Source organism: Zootoca vivipara, chromosome 8, assembly GCF_963506605.1.
Source record: "Zootoca vivipara chromosome 8, rZooViv1.1, whole genome shotgun sequence".
NCBI lineage: Eukaryota > Metazoa > Chordata > Lepidosauria > Squamata > Lacertidae > Zootoca > Zootoca vivipara.
Window position 1 is genome coordinate 81,256,840 of NC_083283.1, and position 16,993 is coordinate 81,273,832.

General features: G+C 40.8%; 1 protein-coding gene across 3 annotated transcripts in view; it reads left to right on the plus strand.

The window, feature by feature from the left end:
• Window positions 1-16,993, plus strand: part of AKAP11 (A-kinase anchoring protein 11) — a 39,737-nt gene that overhangs the window by 2,882 nt on the left and 19,862 nt on the right. For 2 of the 3 annotated variants that reach the window (XM_060278070.1, XM_060278071.1), the window contains exons 2-7: window positions 3,167-3,264; window positions 4,891-5,001; window positions 6,639-6,683; window positions 8,371-8,502; window positions 9,387-9,651; window positions 12,218-16,850. In XM_060278070.1, coding sequence (XP_060134053.1) covers window positions 3,205-3,264; window positions 4,891-5,001; window positions 6,639-6,683; window positions 8,371-8,502; window positions 9,387-9,651; window positions 12,218-16,850 — 5,246 coding nt within the window. In that variant the 5' untranslated portion in view covers window positions 3,167-3,204. Of the gene's footprint in view, window positions 1-3,166; window positions 3,265-4,890; window positions 5,002-6,638; window positions 6,684-8,370; window positions 8,503-9,386; window positions 9,652-10,578; window positions 10,701-12,217; window positions 16,851-16,993 lie in introns of those variants that run through there. The other variant, XM_035103409.2, reaches the window with a different exon arrangement.

Here is a 16,993-nt window from a genome sequence, read left to right on the forward strand (position 1 = left end):
GCACGCTCTGCTGTCGCGCATGATGACCTGGAACACAAACCACAAGTAAATTGGGGGTTGTCTATATCAAAATTCACCATCAATATATAGAACGCAAAAGGACAAGTAGGGTTTGCCAATAAATGTTGGTGCCTGTTTGTTGAAAATACATACAGTAGTTGCTCCTAATATATATAAAAATAAAAAATTGTCCAGTAGCACCATAGAGACCAACTAAGTTTGTTCTTGGTATAAGCTTTCGTGTGCATGCACACTTCTTCAGATACCTACTTCACTTAGTTTTCTGGTGGCCATCCTGATAGATGTAATATCTCAGTGGTATAGGACTTACTTCTAAGTATAGAATTGCATTGTGTCACACACCATGAAAATATTAGTAAGGTTATAACTTACTGAGCCAGCTATTGCTAGTGAATATGTATGTATATATGCAATTCAGGTTATATTTAACTGCCTGTTGGGCCTGTCCCAGCCTCTGTCCCAATTGTTTGTTGTTGTTTAGTCGTTTAGTCGTGTCTGACTCTTCGTGACCCCATGGACCAGAGCACGCCAGGCACTCCTGTCTTCCACTACCTCCCGCAGTTTGGTCAGACTCATGTTCGTAGCTTTGAGAACACTGTCCAACCATCTCATCCTCTGTCGTCCCCTTCTCCTTGTGTCCTCCATCTTTCCCAACATCAGGGTCTTTTCCAAGGATTCTTCTCTTCTCATGAGGTGGCCAAAGTATTGGAGCCTCAGCTTCACGATCTGTCCTTCCAGTGAGCACTCAGGGCTGATTTCCTTCAGAATGGATAGGTTTGATCTTCTTGCAGTTCATGAGACTCTCAAGAGTCTCCTCCAGCACCAATAGACATGAAGTAATAAAAAGACTAAAAGTAATAAAAAGGCTAAAAGGAACTGGACAGAGTGCATTTTTCTCATTGCCAGGTAACAACAGCCTCCCACACTAATTTGAAATGCAGGGGATGGGAAAGAGATTTCAAGGTGACAGAGTGCAGTTTCTAACCAGGCCAGAGCCATCTAACCTGTTTTGAAAATTACGCATTCCTTGCAGACTTCTGTGTAATAAGAAAACTCTTAATTTTAAAAATTGGCCTTACAAAAGATGGTAATTTACCTGACATGTGCACAGCAGTTGCAAACTGCCCATTTATTCCTGGTATCTCTTCTCCTCAGTCAGGTATTTTGCTAAATAGCTGTTGCCCACCATTTTCAGTCAGGTATATTGTCACCACTCAGTTTGGTGATGGAACTGGATAGTGCTTGTGTGCCAAGTGGATCAGACCTGAGTAACACCATCCAGGAATCTTTCTTTGCTAAAGTGAATGAAAGGATAGCAGACAAACAGAACACACCCTGTGGTCTTCCATTGCAGAGGAATATAAGGACAAATAACCAGCCTAAAAATGAAGGTCCAAAGGTTCCTTGTGAAGAAGAAGTCCTGGAAAAGGGGGATAGAGTTTAGAGCGAAAGAATTACCCTATTTCGTTAACTAACCCTAATCCACACACTAAGGAGGGGGAAAATACTCACAAATAGGATCTTGGCCAGGGAGCCTTGAAATAAATAGGAAAAATAGGTAAGATGGGAGACTGAAGTTCCGCCCTCAAGTGCTCACTTTCAAAAACCTCTGCTGTGCAGTACCCTCCAAAATCGTAATTCTTTTTGTGGATTGGTTCTCTGAAATGGCATTGAGAGTCAGCTGTGTTTATATACACATGGGCTGATGAGGCACTGCCTCAATCAGAAATCCAAATGGCTTGGCAGTTCTTCCCTGCCAAGATTAAGGTTTGAATTGTCTCAATATTTTTCTCTGCACATGCATGGGAACACCTTCCATTTGTATAGGCCCCAAATTTCTGCATGTTTAGTGAAAGTCCAGATTGCTGGCATTGCTCACCTGCTTCTTAGCTCCCTGCCCCCCCCCCGTCCCCTCGTAAGCAAAACCCTGTTTTACACACACACTCATGTAACTGTTCTGCTCTGGTTGCTATGCAGTTGCTAAGGTTGAAGACCCAGGTTCCCCCACACTCTTTGCAGGCCACTGGTGAATGTCATTCATGTTTCAGCCTGACCATACAGACTAGGAATTTCATAGCAGTAGCAATATTCAAACTAGGAACTTTGTGATTCTTAGCTACCACACTATACCAGTTGTTTATTTACTTCTTCTTCAAAGTATTATAATAAGATTAGTTAATGCTTCAAAGCTCTGTTCATAAATCTAAAATTTAAATGCTATCTAGCACCTTTTATAGTTTAATAATTCCTGCTGCATTATAGAAGGCATTAACTATACAAAAAAAGCTTATTTGTTTTTTCCTCCAGAAGCCAACTCCGAATCCCACCCCAAATTTTGATTTGGTTCAAGTTTCTGGCAGGGGAACACATTTTTTTGGCTTGCAGTTATACCATCCATGTTACTCATATTCAGTCAGGAAGTAAACACAACCAGCTGGGGAATGGCAGTGCTAGACTGGTCGGATATTATTTTGTTTGGCACTGAATTATTGTACTTTATTTACTCCTAGCCAATGCATTGGGAGGAATAAAACCTGGCAAAATCTCCAGTTGCAAGTGGAGGTGTTTCCATGTTCTAAAGGTATTTAGGTTACCTTAGAAACCCAGATTTTTCAGAGTTACACTTTTTTTCTTATTGCATTTGAAATGGGTAGCTTTGCTTTCCTAGACAAAAATGAGGATTTGAGTTGTTACTGCTAACAAATCGTACCTTTTAAAGTATTTTCTTGCTAAGACGTTAGTTTCTCTAAGCATATTCTCTTGTGAGTTTCTTTGAGTAATATGGACGCTGTCCCCCGAGTCTTCTAAAAACAGCTTTGAGCTATTGAAAATAAAACGGGATTCTCTGTATATGGTACAAAAAAGTATATGAGCCAAGATATGTGTTCCAGTGTTATCTGCAACACCAGAACCACTCTCTCCTGGAGTGAGTCTCTCCTATAGTGAGGATCATATCCCTAGTCAATGAGCCTGACTATTTGCTAATGGTAAAGCTGTCTGGCTAGTATGCTGTTTATATTCATTTAATTTTCTGCTATTTAATTCACACCCTTCATTGTTTTTAGCAAAATGATTATTTAAAAATGTAAGCAACAGTCGATTTCGTAAAGTTATCCTATTGCTATCTCCTTATGTTTTTCTTTAGAAATTGTTGGGTTCATCATTAGAAACAAAAAGTAAGCAATGGATGGCCATATCAGGATCCGAAGCAGTCATAGGATGTCAAGGGTACCAGTGAGAAAGGTGAACTCTTGTTCTTTTGGCTATCCTGTTGTTGAATAAATCTAACTTGTACTGTCTTGTAGCCCTGATAAAGGTTTGATATAATATTTTAGATTATGTTATATTTTTGGCTTTTCAAATATCTTCTTTGTGGTCATGCATTTGGTTTCTGTGTCTGCATAGAGGAAACATCTCTAGGTCAGATAGGGTTTTGACAGGTGCTCCACCTACCAGGCATTCTCATTAAGGGGGTGGCTTCTACCTTTTGTGCTCAGCTTACTTTTGACCACCACACCTGATGCCTGTTAGGAACTTTTTCTCTGGGCGAGTGTGCTTTATAAGATGACTTAATTTTGTTTCATTTTTTTATTTGTTTTTTTCTCAGCTTCTGTTATTTATTAAGTATTATTATTTATTCAATTTATATGCTCCCCTTCCTTCTGAAGGAGCCTAGGGCAGCAAGCACACCAATAATAAAGCTTTTTCTTTTCTAAAGCATTCTATAAACAGTTAAAACATTCTCTCAACCAGGAACAAATTCCTCCTGAAAGTCAATAAAGAGGGAGGAGCCAGTTGCACCTCACAAGCAAGGGCATTCCACAATTGGAGAACTATCACTGAAAAGACTCTGTCATGGGCCAGCACTAACCAGGCAGCCCCCAGTTATTTGTCTTTCTGGTTTGCATTTTTATTTTTCAGTCACTGTGCAGGGTAAATTACATTTATTTGCCTGTGCAGTTCAATTTCATTTTTTAAAAAAATCATTTTTATTAAGAATTTTCAACATAAAATACAGTAACAGCCAAACTAATCTAACGAAGATAAATAGGAAGCAAGAATATGCAAAAGAAGAGAAGAAAGAAAGAGGAGAAGAGAAAGAAGAGAGAATAAATATCAGGCCCTCTATCCCAATTATATCTTAATCCTTATTTGTGACCTTTGGTACATCTTACATTTTCCTGATTTTAATTCATTCATACTAGAATTTTAAGAAGCCAGAATGTTTGAATTATTAAAAGATTAACCTGTTTAGTAACTAGTCACCATAACAGTTTGTCCTGGAGCAGCAAGGAGTAAAGAACAACAATATTTTCCTTCCTTTGTCTAGTTCAACATAGTCTATGGGCTCTTATAAGACTTTTTCATTCTGGATTTGCAAGCTTGCTTCAGATGAACAGCAGTTCAGAAGATCCCTCAAATGGTCAAGGACAAGCCACAGGCTTGCCTGCACCCTCCTCGTTTCTTCCAGTTTAGCAGTAGCTATCGTTTGTGATGGCACCCTAGTTGGCAAACTGTGGTTCACGTTTCTCCTCCAAACCAGAATTGGAAATCCTGGTTTGAACTGGTTTTCCCATTCTACTTCGGATGATGGCACTATCTAAAGTTTGCCGGTTTGGAAGTTATGGCAACGCATGGCTACTACCAAGCTGCAAACAGAAATAGAATCAGAAATGCATTGGATGCAGTGAGCAGAAGCAACATGCAAGCCTGATATTCATTCTTGATCGTTGGGGGGCATGGTCTGAATTGAGACAGAGTAGACTGAATTGAGTGTATATACACATCTAGTTACCTGGCGTAAAACCTGCATCTTAAAAGGCTAGAAAAGTATATGGTGTGTTTTCATTTCCTATTTTCTTTTTCCAGAGCTTTGGTGAATGTTCAATGCCTCCCCTGAAGGCATTGTTGCAAAGTGAAAAAGAATTATGCACAGTATCGGCAGAAGAGTTGAAGGCGGAGAAAGACAATTTCAATGAGGTTTGGCTTTGTTTTGACACATCAGGTTTTTTAAAAATAAATGTGAAAAATGCTTTTCACTTACATCCATACTAGCAAATATTGATTGTATGCTCATTTTAAAGACATCATAAATGAGTGCTGCTTTATACTACTAGCAATGGAGGCTTGTGGTATGTTTTGTATAATTCACTAGCAGCCTTGTAACTGATGTTGCTTGGGAATTCTAAGAAGCAAAAAATCAGTAGTAAGGGAGTAGTAAGGGAGCATCAAAGTCTTCAATCTGGCTTTGAGGAGTGTAGCAGACATCCAAAGTAAGGTCACTGTTGTTTCCCTCTCTTACAGTTTTCACCCAAATATTCTCAATCTGCCTTCCATGCTCCAGGTCATAGATATCCTCATAGGTGTACACATCATTCTTATATAATACTATTCATTCAGTTTCTCCCTTCCTGCTTGGTCTATTCTTTTTGAGCAGGTTTCTACATCCCAGTTGTGAGTCTCATCCCACCTGGTTTCAGTAATGCCTATTAGGTAATATTTGCTATCCTGTAGTAAGAACTCAAATTCGTTTTGCTTGTTTCCCATGCTATATGCACCAGTATAGAGAAAACTGAAGCCATGAGTCATTCTATCCTTCCTTCTTGTTTTTTCCTACCCATTAGTAGGTTCCTGTAGCACCATTCCTGTGAAGTCCTACCCAGAACCTCATAGTCCCTTGCTGCATGTTGAAGGCTGTGTCTGTCAGTATCATTTGTACCCACATGAATCAGAAGGAAAGGGTAAAAGTCAGCAGGCTTTATAAGACTTGGCAACTTGTCTCATATCTTGAATCTTTGTACCTGGAAGACAGCACACCTCCTGTTTCCTCTACACACTGCTGCCTCTGTCCCCCTCAGTAAGGAGTCACCTTCCACCACCACTTGTTTCTTCCTCTTCTGGGAAGTGACAGGAATAGTGCTGAACATAGATGAAAACCTGCTCCTTGATAACCAGGATACGATACCTTAAGAGGAATCCAAATGCATTGTGAGCAGACAAATAACCTTCCATTATAATGTTGTGGGAAAAGTTCTGTATAGTGAATCTTCAAAAACTTGTTCTAAAAATAAAACCAAATAATAATTTGGAGTGCAGAACAGTTTTCAGATTTTTAAAAATACTTACTGAACAATTGAGCGTAATCAAACAATTGCTCAGTCTCCTGGTCTGGGCTTACCCTGCTGAATTGCCTAGGTAAGGGTAAGATTCCTGGCTGCAGCACAACAGTATCTCTTTGAGCTTCTTTGCCCACTGTTTTCCTTGTCATTTTTTGCAGGTGACATACAAGGGTGCGTGTCGGGGGTATGCATACCCCTTCAGAATCTCAGCTGCACCACATTTGGCCATTATGTGACCCATGTACACCTCACAGAAAGGTATTGGGCAGCCCACTTCTGTCCAGTGCCTCATTTATATTAATAACAGAAATAGTATGCACTCTGGGTATATGGATAAGTAATAAAGTACACCCACCCATCTCCTCCTGGTAAAATGTGTGTTAGAGGAAATCCATATTCTGTTCTATATCTGTATAGTTCTACATCTATATAGTGTAGAATTGAAAGCTTTAATATAATTCTATTTGCTTATATAACTTATATGTATTTCTATTACAGGTCACATTTCTGTGCTTTGCTGATGAGACAGCTGTTGCTCCTAAGGTATGGTGTCTGCATAAGAGATCTTAGTTGACTGGCAGAGCAAACTGGGAAAGCACCATGATTTATGCCCGCTGCTAATACTCCAGCACAATAACCTCTGCATCCAAATCTTGTTTGGAGGTGATTGGGAGGGGCTAAGGCCCTTTAAAGGAAGCTAAGCCTAGCAGAGGTAACAAGCAGGCATCCATGCAGCACCATTGATGCCACCCAAACAGCAAACACCACCCACAAGGCATGCTCGACATGGCCAATCTCAGGCGCACACTGTAAACAAACATGTCAGCATCCCCCCAGTGAGAGACAGTTGAAGCCCCCCCATAAGCACCCTAAATGCTCTTGGATGCCACCCACTCTTCATGAGTATGAATGAAACATGGCCACAAACAAGAAGATGCTGAAGGAAGGTTTGTTGCAAGCATGGAAGGCAAAACAAAGCTCAAACACTACATCCTGCGAACAGTCCCATTGGGTGCAGCAGTGGAGGAGACAGCTAGCATGGACAGCTGGCAGTTTGCTCTTTCACCACCACCTCTCCCACTTCCTGGCACTGTCTCTGGGTGCAGGAAAGCTCCCATGAATGGCAGCAGGTGGGGGCTGGCTGAGAGCAGACTTAGGTTGGTGGAGTAGCGCATCGTCTGTCCCAGTTGATCACTCTCCTCTGCTGCTGTATAAAAGACAAAATATTTAGTAGTAAGTGGTGTTAGCGCTGTGGGTTACACCACTGTGCTGCTTGGGCTTGCCAATCGAAAGGTCGGCGGTTCGAATCCCCTCTACAGGGTGAGCTTCCGTTCCTCTGTCCCAGCTCCTGCCAACCTAGCAGTTCAAAAGCACGCAGTGCAAGTAGATAAATAGGTACCGCTCCGGCAGGAAGGTAAACGGTGTTTCCGTGTGTTGCTCTGGTTTTGCCAGAAGCAGCTTAGTCATGCTGGCCATATGACCCGGAAAAACTGTCTGCGGAAGCGGACAAGTGCCGGCTCCCTAGGCCTGTAAAGCGAGATGAGCGCCACAACCCCAGAGCCGTTCACAACTGGACTTAATTGTCAGGGGTCCTTTTACCTTTACCTTACTTCTGTGCTGTAGGAGCACTCAGACATGCCTCAGCATGCCAGAAGTGTAAGTGAGTGTAAAAATATAAACGACTTGCCTTTAAAGCCCTGAAAGGTCTGGCAGCAGAGCATCTCTTGAACTGGCTTCTCCTAAATGAAATAGTTTGGAAATTTCACTCGGCTTCTGAGGCTCCTCTTGCAGTCCCACTACAGGCAGTGCTTGGATTGGAGGGAACAAGAGCCTTTTCAGTTGTGGCGCCCAGATTAAGATGTGTTCCCCATTTTTAAGCAGGTACTTTAGTTGGTTTTGTTTCAGTTGGCATTGTTTAGTTATGACCTTTAAGGATTCATTGTTTTATTGTTTCTGTCTGCTTTGTATTGATTCAATTGTCTGTGCTTTTCTATTTTAAATTCCTTTCATTGTTGTTTTATTGTCAGCTGCCTTGTGAGTGCATTATGGAGAAAGGCAGAGTATACATTTTATAATCAAATAATTGGAATTGCTTGTAAATAAAACAGGATTCCAGCACTGTGGAACTATGTCCGGGTGAAAAAATGCTAGGCTGAGTTTGCCATTAGTCCTCTGGCATTAAAGGAAAGTTTTCCTAGCATGAGTGTATTATTCTCTGTGTTTGATTTAGGAATTGGCAGCCATGTCTGTTGAGCTCCCAGATCTTCTGAAATCCCTCCATTTGTGCACTTTACATGAAAATGATGTCATTTTTCTAAAGGATATTCACAAACCATTGGAGACTAGTGTTCTTAAGCAGAAGGTAAGAGAGATTTAAAATACATAAATGTATGATTGGTAGCATACTTCCTTTAATTTGCCTTTCAAATTAATTGTATTAATGTGACACAACATTCTGAATATAAAATATGAAATGTGTGGGTGTATTACTCAGTTCTACAAATTTTCAAAGGCTTATGTATACACACTGGGAGTGTTGCTGAAAAAGCTAAATATTTTAAATATATTCCATTTTGATAATGGAAACTTGTTGTGAGGAGACCCTGGGAGGGGAGCAAGTTCGCACAGGGACAGAGGAAGGGGCAGAGCAAGAGGAGGACTGGCAGGAGAGCGAACCAGAAGGGCTCCGAGCGAGGCGAAGGTGCTTAGGGATGCCACCGACGCACGTGCAGGAAAGGAGGTGTCCGAAGACACTGCAGGAGGGGAGGTTTCGGAGGTTGGGGCAACGAGGAGGCTGTTGAGCAGTTCAGGGAGGGGTCTGGTCCCGCTCACTCCCCTGAGGTCCATAGACGGGGAAAAGCGTCAGGAGCAAAGGAGGAAACGAGGTGGGCTGAAGTTCTGCTGGCGTAGATCGAGACGCGCGCCAGTTCCGGATTCTGACTCGGAATAGGCGGTCATGTCTTTCTGAACTCTGAACTGTACATATGTATATAGCAATAAAGCTTGAAAACCCATCATCGAGTCTTGGTGGTCCTTGGTCGTGGGAAGCCGCACACCAGCCCTGACACTTGTCAATAGTTTTCCCCCTCATTATACTCGAGGAATATGCTTTTCATTTTTTTGAAATTATTAGCAGAAACTTCACTTTATATCCTTAACTGATGTCACTGCAGTTTAGAAAAGAAGGAATAATCTTTGAATTATAAGACGGGTAAAACTACATATTTTCTCTTTCTCTTTCTCAAGAATTACCCCTCACGGATTCTGTGTGTGATGAAATTGTCTCCAACATTTGCAAGACATGAAGTGGATTCTTTATTTATTTTACTGAGTAAATATGCTGCTGGTATAAGATGTACTGTGGAAATACGCTCATTGCAGAAGCACCTGTCTGTCATACCCCATGCTGAGGATGATGATACTAATCAGTCAGTGTCATCAATTGAGGATGATTTTGTTACTGCGTTAGAACATTTAGATGAAGATGAGCCTACAAAAATGATAAACTCTGGTTAGTGTTTCTGCAATATTCTGATAAATAAGTTGGGATTTAAAGGGATTGAATACCATGATTAGCTTTTTAAAAGTGAAATACTTGTATATACAGTAGTCTATTGATTTCTGTATCTTTTTATATATTAAAAAAACCCTATCAAGCAATACTAGCCCCTGTGATGAACTCTGATTTTTTTTTAATGACCCATCTAATAAACAATAATTGACTATGCTTGCTCAAATTTGGTAAATCTTGTGTAATCTCTGGCCTATTTCTTGAAGCAACAGTTTGTGATTGCATAAATATAAGATGTTCTTGAAGTAGAATCCAAGCTGCCAATATAAATTATCAGTCTTACCCTTTTCTACTAAAGGAGATATATAAGTTGTTGATACTTTAAGATTTTATTATCTTCTTAAGTAAAGACGGGCAGGTTCTTTCCATCTCACCACAGAGTTGATCCAAGCTCTTTTTCAACAAAAATGGAAATAATAATAATAATAATAATAATAAATCTTTAATACGGTCAAAGACCAGCGAGAGAATTATACAGTTCAGTTCATGGAATGGGTATCTACATAGTAAAATTGCAGTTAAAATGTTACAAATTTTAAAATTTTATAAAAGTTTGATACAGTATATGAATCTCGGCCACCTGTTGACGCTCCTGTGATAAACCTACAATAGATCAACTAGGTTATCTGTCACTGGTGTTTGCTGTCATCACGGCGTGTCTTATTCTTGTCGCTATGTAGCAAAATTTTGCTACAATCCTGGTAGTCTCTATGTCTTGTGTCAGCTAAAAGGTGTCTGGTGTAGGCTTCCTCTGATCAGCCGGGCTGTTTCACTAGGAGCGGTTCGATCAGCTCTTTCCTCGTAACACGGTATAATTGGCAATATAAAAGGACATGCCCGATGGATTTGATCTCATTGTCATCACAGGGGCATAGTCTTTGGTCAATCGGAGTCTTGTTGTATCTACCGACTAGTAAAGCTGAGGGGAGGACGTTAAAACGGGCCCTGGAGAATGCCCAGCGATGTTTGGGATTATCTAATGACTTGAGGTAATTTGCTAAGTGGATCCTTCTATGGTCATAAAGGTGCCTAAAAATTGTTGAGAGTCGTGTAGGTTTTTCACTCTTCCCATTTCCAGGCTTAAAAGATGCTCTGTTGAAAGTCCATATAAGGATAGTTTCCTGTGGATGCTCTTCTCCCAGCTTGATTGAAAGTTATCACAGTGTATCAAGGGGAGGAGGCCAGTTGGTGTCTTACTAAATCTTAGCCCAGGCATCCCCAAACTGTGGCCCTCCAGATGTTTTGGCCTACAACTCCCATGATCTCTGGCTAACAGGACCAGTGGTCGGGGAAGATGGGAATTGTAGTCCAAAACATCTGGAGGGCTGAAGTTTGGGGATGCCTGTCTTAGCCAGAAGTAAAAGGCAGCATGCCACACTTTAGCTTCAACCCTATGTAGGCCTGTTTCCAGATGTAGGACTGCATTGGGAACACATTTCGGTGTTTGGAGTATTGATCTTACAAATCCTGATTGGATTTAACAAAAATGGAAGAACTTTACATTTTCTGAGACAGACAGAGGACTGTCACCAAAACAGCCTCCTCTTCAGTGCTCCAAATATCATTGTGCCTTTCTCTTATCTGGCCAGCAGAAGGGAGGGGAGAAGTCTGTTGTCGTCCCTCTCGCCCATTTGTTATACATCCTGCTGAGTCAAACCATGGCTTGACATGAACATACAGACTATAGGAGAGGAGTCTGTAGCCACTTTCCTCCACCGTGGTCTTTTCTGCTGCACCATGCTGAATGAAGCCATAGTTTGGCTAGGTATGACATCTGAACCTGGGCTCCTGGTTTATCTCTTTCCAGACTAACCATGAGCTGTAAACAAGGTTTTCCTATGCTTTATGGCTCACTATTTGGGAGAGCTAAACCACAAGCCCAGGTCTGGATGACATGCATGATGAAGCAGCAAAACAACCAGGGAGAAGCAATGTGGCTATGAGCTCCTCTCCCAATGCCCAGCATGTTAAGCCATGGTTTGGCTTAGCATGACATGTGAACTGGGCCAATGTGTAAACTGTGCACCAGGCAGACAGGAAATGGGGGCAGGGTAGACCTTCCTGTGCAACACAGCTGTCTCCGGTACTGCCCCCATTGGCCAGGTAAATAAAGGGAAGCGGGGGTTGGGGGATCGGGTCATTTTGGACATGGGAAATGCTGGTCAAGAATAAAAACAAGAATTCTTATGTGGCCATGATTTATGCTTGCTTCATACTTGAGGTGGGCTTTTCCAAGCCTTCAGAGTTCTTCTTTGAGCCCAACTTGGGAGAATTTCACTGACAATTCTACTTCTTATCCTGTTCATATTTTCTTGGGAAATGAACCCTGTTGAATGAAATTAGTCTTACTTTTGAGTAAACATGAATAGGATTGTGCTGCCCAATCTTTGATCAGACCAAAATTCAAGTACATTTTATGCTATTAACCTATTTCTGCTACAACTGCAATCTTTTACTTTCAGATGTACTGTATGTTAACTGTTCCTTTCCCTCCCTGTTGGCACAGGCCAAGTTACACCTGAGAAACTTCAAGATGCTGCTTTGCAGACCATCTCTCTTCAACGTTTGGAATCTATTGATCCAAAGTTTAATTTTCTGCATCGGAAGCCATCTGTCAAGTCATCAGCTTCTCTAGTTAACATCTTGGAATTAAAAGAATTGTCGTCTTCTGTAAGAAATTCTGTCACAACTTCTGTTTCGGATCCTTGGCTGCAGAGGAGTTTCTTCAGGCCACAGAATTCTTCTGATCAGAATGTTAACGTTTTATGTAAAACACTGTTTTCTTCTTCTCCTGCTGAATCATCAGAGTCAGATTGCTCTAGCCCAAGCCCTATTATTTTCTTAGATGAAGAAGGGTATCAGAGAAGCCTGAAGGCAAAACTTCAGCTACCAAAAATCCCAGTAATGAAAGATGGCATAGAGGATTCAGACTCTGAAGTAAGTGAATTTTTCGATAGCTTTGACCAATTTGATGAACAAGAACAAACACTGGAGAGTGGTTGTAAACATTCTAGGGGTCCTGTCCTTCAACATCCATCTCATATGAAAATGATTTCACATAAAAGGCCACGCTCTGCAACCACTGCAATGAATCCTCGAAAGTTCAAGTTTGATCATCCCACTCTTCCAGCTAATGTGAGGAAGCCAACTCCTCGCAAACCAGAATCTCCATATAGCAACCTCTTGGATGTTCCTGATTCCCCCCGGCCATTGAGAACATCAGGGGATGACAGTGGAGGCTTGTTCAGCCCTATCAGATCTTCAGCTTTCAGTCCATTAGGCAGCTGTCTTTCAACAGAGTGTCCTTGTCAGTTGGGTGTCAGTAGAGATGCCATTAACCAAAAGCACAATCTAGTTTGTCACACATACTCAGATTTTGCAAATAATATTTCCTTTGAAATCTTAGGTTCGGTCTTTAATTCCAGATCTCCATCATCATGTAGATGCACACAGGAATTTTCTAACAGTAATAGGATTGTCTCAAAAGAAGAAACAGTCCAGTCGGCAAAAACCCAAGGGGAAACTTCTGGAAAAGAATTAGATAACAAACAAAAATCTAAATGCAAATCACTAATGATTAAAGACCACATCCAGAAATTTGCATCAGAGCTTGTTGAGAAGAGTTTTGGCAGTGCTTTTAAAGATCTTCAGAAAGGTGTTTCTTCATGTACTAATGCACTCTGTCACTTGGCTGCAAAAGTGACTTCTTCAATCTTTCAAATGGCTTTTTATGAGATTGGGAGGCAGCAAGCTTTTTCACTGAAGAAGAAAGCTATTAATGGACTAGCAGGCTTTTGGGTGAGTGAAGCGTTAACAGGTGCTTTAAAAGAGCTACATTCTGTAAAGCAACAAATATTTACCAACACAGTTGCAAAATTTGCAGCAAACTTGGCTGAGGAACTAATTTTTGAGGGGATCATGGAAGTGTGCCAGTTTTCACACCCATCAACTCCTACAACTTTCCAGAACACGTCCTTCCATTATGATGATAAAGTTATACAGTCATATTCCAAAGACTTGTCTGAGTCGGTTATTCAGGAAGCTTTTATTGAGTTATCACAGGTTGAGGTGGCATTTACGACACAAGCAGCAATTAGTATTTCCACGGAAAATATAAAGTGCATAGGTGCAGAAAGTAGTTTGGAGTCAACACAGGCCTCCAATGCTTCCTCTGAGTTTCAGGATCAAGAGCCAGTAGCCTTGAATTCAATACAGGAATTCAGGGAGGAATATACAGTCCATAAAGCTTTGTTCTGTACTTCTGGCATTGCAAGTTCAATCCCGGTGCCCTTAGCTGGAAGCATACTTTGTCAAAATCAGATTTTATTTAATGACATACAGGTAAGGAAACATTCAGCATCAACAGGCAGTCTGAAATTTTATAAAAAATCAGCAGAGCGGTGTTGTGCAACACAAAAAAGACAAGATGAAGTGACATCAGTTAGAAATGTTTACTTGATGACAGATAACATTCAGAACAGTGAATATAATGCACATATTGTATGTACACAAAGTGACTCTAAGCAAGCAAATAGCCCTGAAGTCAGTAAATTTTCAGACTTCGCAACTAGGATGCCAAGCGTCAGTAATTTTTCTGGAACAATGGTAGATATGATTGTAACTGAGGCATATGAAGCAGTAACCTCTTCCAAGACATCCAAAAATGCAGAACAATACACAGAAATACTAAAATTGGATAAAATGTCATATTTGCCATGCATTGGTGAAGATCCCTGTGAGAATATGTTTGCAAATTATTTAGCCAAGCGAATAGTGAAGCAGTCTGTAGATGAAACTAAATCTGCATGTTCTGTTACCGGTGAGAAATTAGCATACTGTGTGGGATTGGGAACCAGTAAAAAAAGCAATAGGAAAGAATTGCATAGTGCAATAAAACAATCGGAAACAAACAAAAGTATTCCAGTAATTGTAGGGCAGCAGCAGATGCCCTTGAACAGCTCATCTAAATTTCATGTATCGCCAATTTACTCTAATAGGTGTCTGCTTTCAGGGTCTAAAGATGGCATCCAGGGAAAAAAGAGACATGTGGGTTGCAGGAATTCCACATCCACGCCATCTCCTTGTTCTGCAATGACTTTTGTGAAACCTGCTGAAGAATTTCCAGATGCAGAAAGCTGTTCAGCAAAATCCTCAAGCAATCCACTGGGGAAACACAACACATACAAATCAGCAGGGCACCATGCACTTTGCTCTACATTTGGTCCTGAAAGAACTTTTCCTAGCATTAATACCTTCACTTCTGTGGCAACTAACTGTGAAGATGCATTTCAGATGGAAGACAAATTGGGTATCAGAGATGAAACTCCTTGTGTCCTACCAGACACACCTCCACCAACACCTTTATTAGCAACCCAAACGAGTTCAGAGTGGAATTTAAGAAAGCTATCAAAGAAACTGAAAGGTGAACTAGCAAAGGAGTTTGCACCCGCGACGCCCCCTTCTACCCCTTACCGATCAGAAACCGGTGGAGTATATGAAAATGAACGTCATGACTTAGAAAAGGAAGAGTTCGTGTTGAAACTGATGCGGTCTCTCTCTGAGGAAGTTGAAAGCAGCGAAGAGGAAGAGCATTGGCCTGTAGCTTTGGATGAGAGAACGAAAACATCAGGAAGGTCAACAGAATATGCCGATCATCTAGCCACTCACATAATTGCTGTGGCAACCGAAATGGCTGCTTCACATTTAGATTATAAAGCGGTTCAAATGGAGAATAATAAATGCGTTCAAATAAGTGCAGAAAATAAAAGATGTGGGCATCGTGGATTTGTGAATTTTTCAGAAGCCAACCTACATTCGTTGTTGGTTTATGCTGGTAATATGGCTGGAAAGGTCATTAGTGAAGCTCAGAAAATAGTTGAATCCAAACATTGCACGCTTCTAAGGCTGAAGCAAGTGAACTGCTGGGCAGATGGCGTTCGTCCTAAAAGAAACACTCATAAATGCTGGTCCAAAGACATTAGGTGTCCCTGGGCAGACCAGGGGTCTCGAGAGACAGACTCTTCTATACTCTATCTACCCCAGCACCCAGAAGCTCCAGGTCTGACTTCCAAATATCCAAGTTGTGAGAGTGTAACTGATGAATACGCAGATCACATCATTCGTATTCTAAAAAGAGAAGGTGGCCACAATGAACTGATAATGGATCAGTTTGCCAGTAGACTTGCTTACAGATCTATAAAATATGGAATGCAGGAAGCTGCTGGGAAACTCGGGAAGAAGTATAAAAGTAAAATAGCTCCCTCCGAGGGATCAAAGGTAAACAGTAAGGCTGATCCTGGTGTGGATGGAAAGAAACAGAAAAAATGTAACATTTGTCATTTGGGGCAACAAGCCTTTGGAAACAAATGTAGCACACACAGAACTGAATGTACAAAGTTACTAGATTTTTCAGAATCCCTTGCTTATAGCATAACATCTGATGCCAGAAGAAAAATGAGAGGAGCTTGTCTGTCAAAATCTTTAACTGATCCCTGTTTGTATAAAAAATCTAAGAATGATAAAGTCACTGATCTTAAAACAACATTTTCTAAAGCACTTTCTCCTTTCTGTTGCAAACAAAAGCTTTATCATAGTACAGGCAGTTTAAATGAACCTACCTACAGAAATGGCATTATTCATGCCGTTGAACAGTATGCTAGGAAGGTAGTAGATGACACTTTAGAAGCTAGCTTGGAATCTGCTATGCTGCAAACCACTGAAAACTGGACAAATGGAGATAGAACAACACATGCAGAAAAGTTGTCTCCATTTTCTGCAACAGCCTGCAGATACTGTAGTATGAAGGAGCATCAATACTGTACTGGAAGTTCATCTTTGCAGCTGACTCGGCAAGAACTCCACTCTCAAGTTAATCAGATTCCCAGAATAAGTGGAAGCTGTCCTAAATCTCGCATTCTTCACCTGGATATTCCAAAAATTCATATTAATATGGATGAGAAGGTAGTATTTGCTGAAAATGTGGTTGCTACAGTTTTTGGCAAAGCAGAAAGGCAGCTTAGCAACACAAGTTTGGCAGCGGATAGTGGAATTGGCCAGGATGGAGTCAGCTTTGCTGAAAGCCTTACTACAGAAATAATGACTTCCTGTATGACAAACATTAGCCCACCTGCCAACATAAGGTAAAGTTAAATTATTTTATATTGCTTTTAATATATGTAAGGTGCTGAAAACTATGCATTTTTCAGTATTAATAAAATATTAATTTATGCAAGAAAGTCATAAGAACGTAGCTTTTCGTTTTGTGATAAAGCTTAAAAACAAG